We start from the raw sequence: 14,704 nt of genomic DNA, 5'->3' as shown, positions 1-14,704 counted from the left end.
GCAGGAGAAGCACGGTGGAGGGAAAGGCCCCCACCTCTCATTTCGGCACCCTGCGGCAACTGAGCCGCCACTCCTCTCCCCGCCCGGTCTCCTTGCTCCTTCCCCCCCTACCTGCCTTTCCCCGCACTTGCTCGCTCTCTGGCAGATTGGGATTACAGACCAAACTGTGAGCGATTTCAAATGCAACGCTTCGCTCGGGAAAAGGGGGAGGGGGGGGGCGGGGGGGCTGGAAATTAAGACCCAGCCTGTCAAAGTCCCTAATCAAACTGCTGGCGAAAGGGGATTCGCAGACAAAAGGAAACAATGGAAGTCTCGTTAGATCATTTTTCTGGACATTGTTTATGGTCTGGAAGGGATCAATCGTTTCAAAATGTTACCAGTAAAAATGATCCTGTGTGGAATGCAGCTAATCCTTTTAGGTTCCTGTCAACTGTTTCCACTCAAGGAATCCGATTTTTCAAATCAAAGGTGCAGAACTCAATTGCCGAGGGATTTATAGCACCAGCACCGGGCTCCCCGCCCCCCTCCCAGCGCCCCACGGTGTCTCCAAAGGCCCCGCGTGGGTGCCGCAGGCCGGGCGGGCCCTGGGCCACGGGCTGGCCGTGTCGGGGCGGGTTATCAGCCCAGGGCGCTCCCTCGACGGCAGCTCTGGTCTGCTCTGCCGGCGGGAGGCCGGCTGCCCAGCGCGGCCGAGGTAGGGCGGCAGCGTACCTGGGGCCGGGAGGAGGGACGGAGCGGCCGGGCTCCTCCAGCCGGGCTCCCCGCAGCGTCCCCGGCTCTGGCCCGGCGCGGCCGCGGGGATTTGCGCGGCTCCCCGGGCGAACCGCGCCGTCTCGCAGCCGCAGGCGCAGCAGCAGCTCCGGGGCTGGGTTCAAAAGCTCTTGTGGGAGCGCTGGGTTTGGCTTGCCCGTGTGTTAGCAAGTTGTTGCGGGCTTCCTCTGGGTGGGGAAGGAGGCTGGAGGGGAAGGGAAGTCGGTTTAAAAGCAGAGACATCCACGTCTCTTGCCGGTAGCTCCGCGCCGGTGCGCGGGCCGGGGATCTGCCTCACGGGCGGGCGGGCGGCAGCGGGGTCTCCCCCGAAAAAGGCGTCCCGGTCGCGGAAAGGCAGATGTCTGAACACCCGGGGAAGAGCCATCGCGAGGGGAGTCGTGCTGAAAGCGATCTAAAGAGGTTAATTTCCAGAGAAGGGCCGCCCTTCGGCTTCTCGTACGGAAGCGGGAGGCAGCGGGGAGGAGGTCTGCGGTTTGGTGCTAGCGGGGCCGCCGGGCGCTTGCGGGACAGTACGGGGACACGCACTCGTGTGGGCTGCCCCACAAGCAGCGCCGTCTGCACGGAGAAAGAGAAGTTAAGGACTTCCAGGATGTTTGACAGAACCCACCGAGCTGCCCCAGGCGGGATTTTGTGAAATCAGAGGCAGGCTGGAATGAATAGTATGAATTATTTTCCACGGTCCGTAATTTCCGACCCCATCCACTTTCGGGCAAGCCAGTCACCTGGCATACCTGTCCCTCCTCGCTCGGCGCTGGAGAATTTTTTCTTTTTTTTCACCAATAGTTCCTTTAATCGTGAACTATTGATCCGAAGAGACTGCCTTCCTTTATCCCTCCCGTCGTGCGGCCGACAGGTGGAATTTCATTGTATACACGTATATTAGAAAACGATCCGTTTCGTCTAGTGGTTGCTGAATAAGCAGACGTGACAGTGTTTATTTTACGAAAAGAAAACCCGAGGAAGTCACCTCATTTATCTTGATTGTGTGTATTTAATATTTTTCGTGTATACAGGTGTGCATGTGCTCTCCCGTAAGGAAAGCTGAGAAACAGACCTACGTCCACTGCGGTAGGAAGAGCCGTATTCCCGGGATTTACAAGGACTTTCCAAAGGGTAGTGGGCATTTGCCGGAGCGACCACCGCCGTGCTAGAGCTGCGCGACCGCGGATCGGTGGCAGCGGCGGGTCCCGGACACACAGGCCTGGACCTACACACGGGTTTCGATGCAAGCAGATGGCTTTCTGTTGAGCGGAGGGAAGAGAAATACCTTCGGATTAACCGTGGATAAGGCTTTCCCAGACTCAGACAACGAATTAATGCAACAACTGAAATCTCTATTTATCCTTTTGCTTCCAACATAAATTGTATAATTTATCATCTAAATATGGGGCCCCGCAGACTTCTGCATGCCGTTTTGCTCCATCAACGAAAGGGAAACTTAGAATAAATTCAACAGGTCTCTTGTGGTCTGGAGAAAGGACAAGTTTAATTATTTTGATTAAAAAAAACAACACAACTTTCCCTCTGATTTGAGCTCAGCGATATAATTTCTGAAATTGGCTAGACACTGCGTTTAAAAAAAAAAAAAAAATTAAAAAGTCTTCCGTACAGTCCAGTCCATATTTTTTTCTACTTCCTGGGCACTCCGGGGCCTAGCCGGCAGGTCTCTCCTGGCCTCCCAGGCGCAGCCCGCAGCGGAGCCCCACTGCCCCTGGCAGCCCACCGAGCCGGAGACCTGCACTGAAGGCACATCTTCGTACGAAGCGCATCTTCCGCGGGCTTCCCGCGGTGATTCCCGCCGGGTGCCTCCCCGCTCCTACGGGCGGGCTGGGCGCGGAGCACCGCCGCGGTCGCGGAGGCTCTGCCCCGCTGCGCGGCCGCGCACAGCCCGCGGTGCTACCCGCGCTGCTGCAGCCGGGCCGGCCGCGATTTTTCCCTCGGGGCTCCCTGCGGCCCCCCCAGCCCCGCAGCCTTCGCCTCTCCTCTTTTGGGCCGGGCCGGGCGCTGCGCGGCAAGGCGGTCCGGGCGGCGGGGAGGGGGCCGGCGGGGCCGCGGGGCCGGCAGCCCGCAGCACCCCCCCGGGCCGGGACCGGCGGCGGGGCACGGCGCTCTTCTGCAGGAGAAAACGAGGAACAAGGGGTTTACAGATTCGGGGCTCGCCTGCGGGTCACCGCGTCCCCCCCGAACCGATGGGCACCCATCTGCGCAGAGAGGCACGTTTGGTGCCGCGGCATGGATCCGAAAGCAGCTTGTTACCGTCGGGAGTGCCATTTTCCTGCAGGCACGTAAACGCTTATGCAGGAATCGTTCCTCCGCGCCTCAGTCGTGCTTTGCAGCCCAGGAAGGGGCGGTGAGAGGAGAGCCCACGGCGGCCGCTCGACCTGGCTCTCCCGGTGGGGGTGCGGCGGGGAGCGGACTTGCGGAGAAGGGCGGAGAAGCCCTGCAGTCACCTGCGGCAGGTCACCGGGGGGTGCGGGCGAGGGCCGGCGGAGGCGGAGGGCGAGCGGACACCTACCTGCCCGGGAGGCGCCCGGCTGCGGCGGGCACACTGCGGCCGGTCCCCGCCGGTCCCCGGGTCCCGCCGGTGCCTGCGGCCCGGCGCCGCGCCGAGAGGGGAGCGGGCGACACTTCGCTGCGGATGGGATGGGGGAGCCGCTGGTAACGAGCTGAAAAACGGATCTGCTTTGGTTAGCGAGTCCCAGCGCAGGGAGCGTTTGGCCATGATCATAATTTCCATGATTTCTGTCAAATACAATATTATCAGAGACTACTGAAGTACTTACTGTAAGTAATGAGGGAAAGTATTACATACGGAGCGGAGCCTCCGGGCCGTGCCAAGGGACTATTAAACCAGACCCGCTTTCCAACAGATCCCCCGCACAGGCCTCAGCCTTGGCGGGGGCGACCGTGCGCTCTGCCCTCGCCACCAGCGCTGCGAGAAAGGCAGCAGCTGGGAGCAGGTGAGGCCCTCGCCCCCCCTTCACCCTCCGGACTCGGGGACGGGGCTGGCCCTGGGTACTTGAAACCAGGCTGCAAGGACGGGGGGGTGTGCACCAGCCGACACCCCGCTGCCCCCAGGGGTGCCTCTCGCTGCACCAGAAACATAACCAGGGGCGAATGCACGGCCCGAAGGAGCTGCGGACGGGGAAGGTTTGGGAGGAGACCGACTTCAGGGCCGGGGAGCCGCGCAGGGGCCCCCGCGGCTCGGCCGGACCCCCGGGCGGCGCTGGCCGCCGCAGCCCAGGCCGGTGCCCGCCGGGCCGGCGCGGTGCCGGGCCCCTCTGCGCAAGGCGGGGGGATCGCTGCGGCGGGAAGGGCGCAGTGTGCGGACGTGCGAACTAATCAGCTTGGAAACGGGGGAGGGAAGGGGGAACTTCTTTTATAGGGGATGTGGGAAGGGACCTAACACAGTCCTGCTTGAGAGAAACGTTATACAAGATGCTTGAAAAGAAATAATTAAAAAAAACTAATTAAAAATATATAAATCACCCAACAGAAACAAAGAAATATGTGGAAGGAAACGTTTCTGGATAGAGACACTGTGTGTGGCATAAAGAGCGATTGAATACATAAGGGCTTCATTAAATTCCCAATAGATAACATTTGGCTAAATCTATCCCTAGATTAAAACTCTGCATAATAGCACCATAAACTAAAAAGTTTCTTTTTGTGTGGTCCTTCTGGAGGAACCGATTGAAACATTAGCCCCCTCATAGAGCAATCCCCTCCCAATTCAGCTCCAGTAATTCGTCTCTCGGCCCTACGGGGATATGATGAGAAAAGGAGACGGGTTAATGAATCCGCACTTTGTAGCTGGGAGGAGGAGAAGGAGGCGACACCATCCTGTTTGTCCCACCAGCTTGTTTTTTTTTAGGGCCCAGCCTATTTTGGAGGAATTTTTCGTTCGGGCTCCGTCCTTGCGAGGACTACACGTCCCCTCTGTTCGCCTTGAAAGCCGGTGCGGGAGAGGGGGGCACGGCGGGACATTTGCATGCGAATGGGGCTCTGGGGCCCGGCGGTGCTGCGAGCCCATGGAAGGGCTGCGGGGCCGGCGCCTTTTCTGGCGGCACCTGCTCCGCCGCCGCCGCCGCCGCCATCCACCGCGCAGCGCAGCGCAGCGGCGCGGGGAACCGGGACCGCCGGGACCCGGGGCCGAGGCCGGGCGGCTTCCCCGCGGACTCGGAGAAAACAAGCGAAGGGGTCTTCCTCCAGCACCACAGGCCCCTTCCCCAGTGCTTGAAAAAAAACAAAACAAAACAAAACAATAAAGCTGCACCACGGATTGCAATTTGCTCCTGCCAGCTTCCCTGCCAGCTACCAGGTGAAGGCCCTGTCCACACAGGATGCAGACGACCGGCGTAAAGTAAGGAAGGAGCAAGTGTCCGAGTAGTTTCCTTGCCACACACCTTTGAGCACGGCTTTCCTCCGAAGGGACCCGAGGGAAGGGCGGCGGGCGCCCTCGGACCCCGCCGCCCGCCGGGCCGGGCCGGCCTCCGCGCAGGGGAGGTCGCCGGGATACCCAGGGTTTGCTGCGGGGAAGCCAAGAGAAACACACACCGGGTCGCCAGAACCTGCTCTTCCCATCCAACCGCACGGGGACGGCGCCACGACGCGCATGGTCTCCGGCCCCGGGCCGCTGCCCCAGCAGGCGGAAGCCGGACCGACGGCCAGCAGCACCCCACCCCGGGGAGCCCGCTACCGCCGTGCTCACGGCTACGGACGCCTTCTCCCCCGCAAAACCTTTCCCTGCTTGATTTCAGCCGCATCTCCAAGGGGCACCTAAGCCGAGCTGGGTACCCCGCGCTGGAGCGGCCCGGCGGCCCGGCGCATCCTCCGGCCGGGCCCGGGGAAGGGGAGTTGATCGGTCCCTCGTGAAAAGGATGCGCTCTCCCCAGAGGGCACGTACGGGGTGCCTCTGGGATCTTTTCCCTGTAGTTTTGGAAATTAAACGGCACTCTACGTCCTTGTCCTCTAAGGGATCCGGGACACCCAAGGAGGCCCTCCAGTTGCGGACTGCAAATAGAGTCCAGCAGAGATCTTACGTCCAGTCTTTCCACTTATTGAAAACCATTATTTTAACCCTGCATTGCTACAAACAAAACAGAAAAGCATCACTTTTCTATCCGCGAGAATACTCAAAACCAAGGCGACGAGGTACTTCGATATGTAAAAGCATGTAACCACACAACCTTCCCTTCCTCACTCCAAAGAGCACTAAAAGGCATCCCTCCTTTTTTTTTTGTTTTTCTGTTTTTTACAAAAATTCACACAATTTATCCCTGAATCTACCAAATTGTTATAAATACAGCCGTACTTGAAAAGCGCCTCCCTGATTTGAAAAAACGCATGTTCCTAGCCCACAACAAGCAACCACACGCCTACTCTTAAAACCTGCGATTCTCTTTTCATGCCTAAACTCCGAATATTCGAGGCGGGCTTTTTGGTTAAAAAATAATTCTAGTGTACGAAATAGATACCTATCGGCCTTGTGTGGGTTAAGACGAGAGATCAGAAAAGCTGCTTTCACAGTTTGTTTCGTACATTTGCATATCCTTACTTCAATAGCTTGTGCACTTAATCAGCTCATCACACGAAGATATTCCAATGCTTATTTTATATTATACGTATTGAAAAGTAGAAACATATGTCCCTATTATCGTCACAGAAACTTAAGAGTCTAGGACAAATCTCTCTGAAGTTCAGTATGTGCCCCTTGTTAGTAGTATTTTCCTTTGGGCCTCTTGGAAACCAAACTGTGATGCAGTTGTGATTTAGAACACACCCAAAAGTACAAAAATAGTTTTAAACCATCTTTTTAATGAATCCCCTGATTGGTGCCTTACAGAATTGGGCTTTAGTCCCGCGAGAGAGACCTATTTCTATTTATTCCCTCTTTTGTCCTTGCACTTTTTTTTTCTTTCTTTTCTTTCACTGTCTGCTAGGGTTAACAATGGTTTGACTGCAAAGATCATATTCTGATCTTCTTCTTCGTGGTCAAATCCAGACACAATAAATTTCAAGCTGTAAAATTCCTTGGCTATTGTGCTATTAATCCCGAAGAAAAAATATCCATGTCCCAAAGAAGGGAGAAGTATTAAGGAGGGAAGGGTCCGAAGCCAATTGTTTGGCTGGGCTCCTTTGGTCTTTGGTTTTGCCTTTTTTTTTTTTTTGAAAATTAAAAATTTTATTTTTGAAAATGTGTAAAAATTTTACATTAAAATGGTACAATAATACTTGCCAGTAATTTTTAACAATATTCCTTGTAAAGAATACGCATAAAGTACAAAATAAAAAACTCCGTAAGTCTATTATAATACAAAACACAGGTTAAAATAAGAAATGATAACCTTGACTTTCTTCTGTGTAAACATGTTAATCTTTTCTTTTCTTTTATAAAAGTACATGAGACAAGTGTACTAAAATGAAAAAGTATTGCTTTGCTGTCCTCCCTCAAGCCTTTTTTCTTTTCCTGTACATTACTGTTTTCAAGCTCCTAGACCTGAGAATCTCTGAACTTTAACGGTTTAGAGACGTTATTTATCACCATTATTAATTTTTTTTTTTTTTTTTTTTTTTTTTTTTTTTTTTTTAGGGAGTAGCGAGTAACTTTCCCGTAGCGTGAACGCCTGCCCATGCAGCATCCAGGCCCGGCTTTGCGTAAACGCGGGTCCCGGGCGGCCCCCGAGCCCCAGCGCGCAATCCCCGTGCAAAGCCCGCGGCCCCTCCGGGCGGCGTCCGCCGGGCATCCGAGCGGCGGAGAAAGCAGATACCCGGGTCCTACCTTCGGAAAGACTCCCAAACCCTTAACAGTTAGAGATCCGGGCCGCGAAGCCGGGGGCGGCGGGCAGGGCGGCGGCGGGGGGCAGGCCGCCCCCGGCGCTCCCCAGCGAGCGGGCCAGCCCCGGCGCCGCGGCCGACTGCGAGGCGCAGCTGCTGCCCGCGCCGGGGCCGGGGCCGGGGCCGGGGCCCGGGCCCCCCCCGATGATGCTCTCGATGGAGAAGGGCGAGCGGGCCAGCGCCGCGCCGCTGCCGGGCTTGGCGGCGTGCAGCGAGGCCGCCAGCGCCGGGCCCAGCGGGTGCGCGTAGCCGAAGGGCGTCCGTGCCAGCTCCGCCGCCGGCAGCAAGGGGCCCGGCGGCGCGGCGGCGGCGGCGGCGGCGGCGGGGGGCAGCGCCGCGCCGGGGGCGCCGCCGGGGGCGGCGGGGGGCTGGCGGGGCGGCGGGGAGGGGTGGTGGAAGGCGAAGAGGGCGGAGTGGGGGTGGTAGGGCTGGAGCTGGAGGCCGTAGCCGCAGCCGTAGGGTCCGTAGGCGCAGGGCGGCTGCTGCGGGGGCTGGGGCGGGGGCTGCGGGAGGAAGGCGGCGGGGTCCACGGCGCGCAGCAGCAGCTCGGGTGCCGGCAGCTGCTGCCGCTTGAAGCGCTTTCGGCGGCGCAGGAAGCTCCCGTTGTCGAACATGTCGGCGGACTCGGGGTCCAGCGTCCAGTAGTTGCCCTTGCCCGGGTTGCCGGGCTCCCGGGGGATCTTGACGAAGCAGTCGTTGAGGGAGAGGTTGTGGCGGATGCTGTTCTGCCAGGCGGGGAACTTCTCCCGGTAGTAGGGGAAGCGCCCGCTGATGAACTCGCAGATCTCGCTCAGCGTCAGCCGCTTCTTGGGGCTCTGCAGGATGGCCATGGTGATGAGGGCGATGTAGGAGTAGGGCGGCTTCACCAGGCTGTTCTTGCCGCCGCCGCCCGCCCCGCCGCCGCCACCGCCGCCGCCGCCGCCTCCGCCGCCCGCCCCGCCGCCGCCGCCCGCCGCCGCCTTCTGCGGGCCGCCCCGCGAGGGGGGCCGGGAGCCGCCGGCACCGTCCCCGCCGCCCGCCCCGCCGCCGCCGCCGCCGCCGCCGCCGCGCACGGGCGACCGCGGCAGCAGGGCGTCGTCGTGGAGGTCGCCCACATCCTCCTCGTCCTCTTCCTCCTCCTCCTCCTCCTCCTCGTCCTCGGCGTAGGAGCGGCGGCGGCGGCGGCGGGGCTGCGGCTCCTCGTCGTCCTCCTCGTCGTCCTCCTCGCCCACCACATCGATGTCGGTCTCCTCAGCCAGCGCCGACGCCTCGGACATCTCCGAGCTCAGGGTCATGGCGCGGCGGCGGGGCAGCGCATCGGTGGCGGCCGGCGCGGCGCGGCGGGCGGGCGGGCGCCCTCCCCGCCGCCGCCAGGCCCCCGCGCCGCTCCGCGGAGAGCCGCCCCGCCGCCGCCGCCGCCGCCGCCGCGGGCAGGCGGGCCGCTCCGAGCCGCGCCGGCCCCCAGCGCCGCGGGAGCGCTCCCGCCGCCCGCTCGGAGGCGGCGGCTGGTTTGGGTTTTGTTTCGGGGTATTTTTTGCTGCTTTTTGGGTTTCTCTCTCCCTCTCTCCTTTTTTTCCCCCTCCCCCTGTTTTGGGGTCTTTTGAGGGTTTTTTTTTGGTTGGGATCGGGGTTTGGGGGGTGGGGGGGGCTATGCCGCCGCGCCGGGAAGTCGGTTCCCCCTTCTTTCTCCTCACCTCAGCCCCCAGACATTAATGGATGCGGGGCAGGAGGGAGCGCGCCTAGTCCTGGGAGGAGGAGAGGGGAGGAGGCTGGCGAGGAGGGAGGGCGGAGGGGGCGGCTTGCCGGGCCTTCGGAAAGACCGTGAAAAGGCTGGGGCCGAGTCCCAGAGAGGGCGGCCTTCTTCCCCGCCTTATAGCGAGGGGGCCATCACATGGCTCCCGGCGTCAGAGCGCGGCGGGGCGAGCGGCGGCCCCGGGCGGCGCCGTGTCCCCCCCACCCCCGCGGGGCGCCCGGCCGCCCGCCCTGGCCCCCCGCCTTCGCCCCGCCAGGAGGGGCTCTGGGGGGCCGCGGAGCCGCGGGGCCGTCTTCAGTGGAAAAGGGGGGAAATAAAGACGCACCTCCCCCCCGCCGGGGGGTGGGGTGGGGGGGAGTGCAAGACTGTCCCAAAGTGCTGGAGCATCTTCCCAGGAGCCGTCCGGAGGGTGCCGGGAGCTCTGCGTCTTCCTGGGCTGCCCCCAGGGACGGGGTCCTGCTTCCCGTGGGAAGAAGGGGGGGGGGGGGGGAAATCAGGCCGGAGAGGGAGGTGGTGAGTTAATAAACTTCAGACTTCTGTCCGCGGGATGGTTTAGAGACATCTCTCCCCGCTCCTGCCCCTTCCCCCTCCAGAGTTTAATTTATTTAAGAATGAAATCAAATATCTCTCGATGTCGACCTCGCTAGCTCTCAAAGAACAGCGTCCAAAGCACTCCGCTAATCTCACAGTTTATTTGTAGGGCTATTGTTTTTAACGGGAGAGAGAAAGCTCCCTCCATTATGGGAAACACTAACAGAGAATTAGCGTTACCTCTTTCGTATGCAAAGGAAACAATTCACCGGCCTTTAAAATGCGAATTCTGCTCTCAGCGTAGGAGCAACACCCCCGAGAAAGCGACACAAAGGATTGCTTTGCTTCCTAACTAAGTCCCACCGTTCCCAGTTTCAGGTGATACATGCGAGGACAGCAGAAGAGCGGGGACCCCCTTTATGCGAAGGCTGGCAGGGGAGGGAAAAAATAAACTTGGACATAAATGCCAACACCGTGTTCTTGAAAAGAAAAGCTTTGAAAATTCCTATTGCTCCCAGTTCTGGCAGAATAACCCACGATCAAGATCCGATTGGGATGGGAGGAGTAGGAGAGCATTTCGTGCTCCGGCAGAAATCGTCGTGAGAAGGGCGGACTGATGCCTAGCGTCCTTGCCGCTCAAATCCCGCATCTCAAACAACTCACACACACCATTTTCTTGAAATGCGTTTGCGGTATATTGTCCCAATCCAAGGCTTCAAGCCACCCTGTTTCAAACCCAGTTCCATGGATTTACAGCACAATCCTTTCTACTATTTACAAATAATCCTATTTACACTTTGTTCACTACTAAGGCGCCTGCAGGAGAATACCACCAAAAGTTACAAAAAAGAAAAAAAAGAAGAAAAAAGAACACCCAAACACAGTAATTGACTACTGTTTTTTCCTGTATAAAGATTGATAATGTCACTCGAGATTTACAGTTAGTAGCAAGTAAAATGCCTCTTTAAATTAGTTTTGGGGTCTTAGGGCACGTTACTAAAAGGAGGGCAGGAAGAGGACTTTCTTTGCTCAGAGGTTTCTCCTCTTTACAAAGAGTTAATATTTTTTTCCTTTCTACTCCCTTTTTGTTCCTTTTATTCTTGCTTTTCTCCTGGTACTTTTAAAACCATCTTAAAAATAAAACGCATGCTCTTAAATAGGAAGAACGGTGGAGTTTAAAAATTTGGGGGGGGGGAAGAATGGCTGTAGCAGCAAAGCAGAACCAGAAGAGCCGGATCTGCTCGCGATCTTCTGCTAACACCCACGCAGGACGCACCGGTGTTTCACCAAGCGTGTGACACCGGCGGCTCCTCGGCAGCACCGGGTCCCCGGGAGCACCGCGGCCCCGGTGTGGCGGGAGGGCCTGGCCTGGGGCGCGGGTCCTCCGGGACGTGGCTGGTCGGGGTGGCCTCGGGACACACACACACACACACACACACACACACGACCCCCCGGCAGACTTGGGCAATACTGCAAGCACAAGTGGAGCTGGGGGGGCCGAGGGGCTTGCTTTCTGGGGGGCAGCCGAGGCAGCCCCCAGCGCGGACAGTTACGACCTGGCGTTACTGCAGCCCCTGGAGATCGCGGCTTGCCTTTGTGCGTCTCCCGCCCCAGCCCGGCAGGTGCCTTCTCAAAAGGGCGAGAAAGGGAAGGAGGAAGGCCAGCAGCGGCGGCGCAGCCATGAGCGGCGTTTCCCCAGGTAGGGCCCGCCGCCCCCGGGGCCGCCGTGTTGCCCCGTCCCCCGCCCCGCGGCCGGCTCCGCTCCGCGCCGCGCCGCTCCGCTCCGCTGCCGGCGGTGCTCTGCGCGGGCGGGGGATGCCACCTAGCGGCGAGGAGCGCCGGGCCGAGGCGGGTCGGCCGGCTCCGGGACGCCGTGTGCCGGGGCAGGGTGCCCGGCGTGGCCCCCCGCCCAAAGCAGCCTCCGGGAAGGGCAAGGGCAGGGGCAGAGGCAGGGCAGAAGCCCCGCCCAGCCCGGGCCGGACTCCAGGAGCCTAAGGAAAAAAAGCGTTTTGCGGGGACCGGAGGAACTCCCCCGCCATGGAAAGGCTGGAACCTCTCCGACCACCTTCCCACCGCCGCCCCCGGGCTTTGCCCCCGTCATGGGCCACACACGCGCCCGCGAAACGGCCACCCCGGGCCCGGGACCTCGTGGTTTATGGCTATCGTCCGTGGTCTCCTGCCCGTTGTGAATGATGTGACATAACGTGTAGCTAAAACAAGAGCAGCACAGAAGCGAGATGTGAAATACAGGTATGCAGGTAGGCTTTATTTTTTTATTGCTCGGGCTTATTAATATTCATTAGGAATTTTAATTATATGAGCAATTCCTGCATGCATATACAGAACACCCCACATTTTATCTGTGTGATGCACGTGTCGATCAAAGCAATCTGGTAATCCATACAAGCAGTCCTGGTGGCTCCTGCTTTTCACCTGAGCCCATGGCCCTCCCCGGCAACAAGGGTGGGCCCCTGGTGTCCACGGCTCTGCTCTGGCAGGACAGTGGATGACAGGAGCTTCCCCCTGAGCCTCATCCCTCAGATCCAAACCTGAGGAGGGACTGGGTATTTTGGCAGCTCTCCGTGGCTGGAGCTGGCTGGAGAGCCCTAGAAAGCCAGGGCATCCTGGCTCAGATGGTGCCTCCAGGGACACTGGGCAGAAGCCAGACTGGGTGGACCCACCATCACCTCCCCTTGACAGGTTCTGTGGGACAGTGCTCCTCAGGAACCCCACAGTGTCCCAGGCCTCACACCCATCCTACAGCTAGGGAGCCCGTGCCCCAGAACAACACCCAGGAGCCCACGTTGGGACAGGGAATAGATGAGCCTACAGACCTTCCCTGGCCCTTCATTCAAAATCAAAGAGCACCCTAGGCACAGTTTGGGACATTTTGACGTAGCCACACTGGCACACTGGCTGAGGTGCTCTGGGTTTTTCAGAGCTGACCCTGACCATGCAGAAGGATGCCAGAGCCTTCTCCAGCCCCACACAGGTCAACTGCCTGGTGGCAGCGTGCATGCCTGGGTGATTTGCTGAGTGTTTGACTAGGCGCAGCTTGTGGAAAGTGGGTAGGGCCTGGCCACCAGCTACACATGCTGGAGCTGAAGAGCCTGCCCTAGGCTTGCTGCACCTTGCAAGACTCCAACACCAAAGGCTGCACTTCTTTTGGCGCAGCCTCGTAGATCTTCACACGCAGATCTGGGTCTTACCAGCAGAACCAGACGTTCTGTTATTGAAATAAAACCATTTCCTGAATACTTTATACTTTCTGTCAATGCAGTTCCTTTGGCCAAAAACTGGTCTGGATTCTGAGCTGCTTGTGTAATACAAAGAAAAAATCCTCCAGCAATGACTGTTCAACAGGATGGTGGTGTCCGTTGCACCGACAGGTGTGGCCTCCATTGCCCAATATCACAGTGACCATTTTACCTCCACTTTTTTGTGGGTCTGTGTGACCAGGCCAAAAAGCAATGCATTGGTGAGGGGTTGCAGCAGTCACCTGAGAAGCTGAAGAAGGCTGAAGGAAAATCTGTGGCTTCCTGCCATGGCTACTGCTGAAAAAGTTTGTCACCTTTGGAGATGACCCTACCCCCCACCCCCTATTGTCAAACTTCGTTTTTTTTCTTCTTGACCAAGTTCATGGTTGGTTTTTTTCTTCTTTTTGTCTTTTTCCCCTTTGTTCTATAATTTTTGCAGGGCAGATAACATTTGCTGTGACAGGTGAAAGTCACTTCATTTAAGGCCCTTTTGGGCCTTTAATTTCTGTAAAATGTTCTCAGGACCCTTCTGCACTTCTCGTCTAACAGAACACAAGGAGAGTTTATACCAGGTTAGACCAAGACCTACCTAGCAGCATAAGCTGACTTCAACATCAGCCAATACCAGATGTTTAGGGAAGAATACAGGAACAGGACAAGTATGTAAAATTGATGCCTAGCTGCCAGAAATCTGTCTTTCAGCTTTTTTTTTTTTTTAAGCCAGAGATAACATCTGAATTTAGTAGCTTGTGATGGAATTTCTTCTGTGAATTTGCCCAGTCGCTTTTTGAAATCATGTACCCTTACACCGCTGAACATGTTCTGTGGTGAAACGTTCCCCAGCTCTAACCACGCGTGGTGTGAAGCGCCTCTTTTTGTTTGCTTTAAGCCAGTCACCTGCTCATTTAATCCGATGTGCTCTCATTTTTGTACTAGAAGAGGCAAGCAACAACTGTTGTTAACCACACTCTCCTTGCTGTTCATGACTTTGTAGATTTTGTCACAATTTTTTTCATCGGTCAGCTCTTTTTCAGGCTGAGGCGTTCTGCTTCAGAATCACTGGATTAGCACAGAAGTAATTCTGTACGCCTGACAATCCTTGCCATCCTCTCCACCTTTTCTCGTTCAGCTCAGGCTGATTATTATTGTAACAATCCTCCAGAACAGCACGAGATACCTAAATTTGCTTTTCCAGTTTTCATTTCAACTTATTATTTCTACTCCTTTAAGCCAGTGCCTCTTCCCGATGCTAGTGGAGGGATAGCTGATTGTCAAAATGGAGCACTGGCCGTCAGAGCTGATACAGCAGGGTACTCGTCACATGAACAAATCGTGTTTGTTTAGGTTACATTTGATTTCATGACTCCACTGACTACTGAAAACCTTTCTAATATTCTCCGCATAAGCCCTGAATTCTTCGTTGTAGACAAGCTCTGACAAATTAGGAGGGAGATCCTGTAATTAATGTCTCAGATATTTGAGATATTTTCCGTTTAATTCTGTGGTGATGCAAGTAAGCCCTGAAGGAGTATGAACCTGTTCATGAATGCAGTGAATATTGGCAGGTACGCTCTTC

At 57.3% G+C, this 14,704-nt stretch overlaps 1 protein-coding gene across 1 annotated transcript; it reads right to left on the bottom strand.

Moving 5' to 3' along the window:
* Window positions 1-7,193: 7,193 nt before the first annotated feature.
* Window positions 7,194-8,882, bottom strand: LOC309603069 (forkhead box protein D1-like; the record flags this gene model as incomplete). Its single annotated transcript, XM_082337438.1, has 1 exon — window positions 7,194-8,882. One exon carries the CDS (start codon window positions 8,880-8,882, stop codon window positions 7,575-7,577), a length of 1,308 nt encoding a protein of 435 aa, XP_082193564.1. The 3' UTR covers window positions 7,194-7,574.
* Between the last annotated feature and the right edge of the window lie 5,822 nt (window positions 8,883-14,704).

This window comes from Platalea leucorodia, assembly GCF_965183815.1.
Source record: "Platalea leucorodia genome assembly, chromosome: Z".
Taxonomy (NCBI): Eukaryota; Metazoa; Chordata; class Aves; order Pelecaniformes; family Threskiornithidae; genus Platalea; species Platalea leucorodia.
The sequence above is the reverse complement of the archived record's forward strand: the minus strand, read 5'-3'. Positions and strand labels throughout refer to the sequence as shown.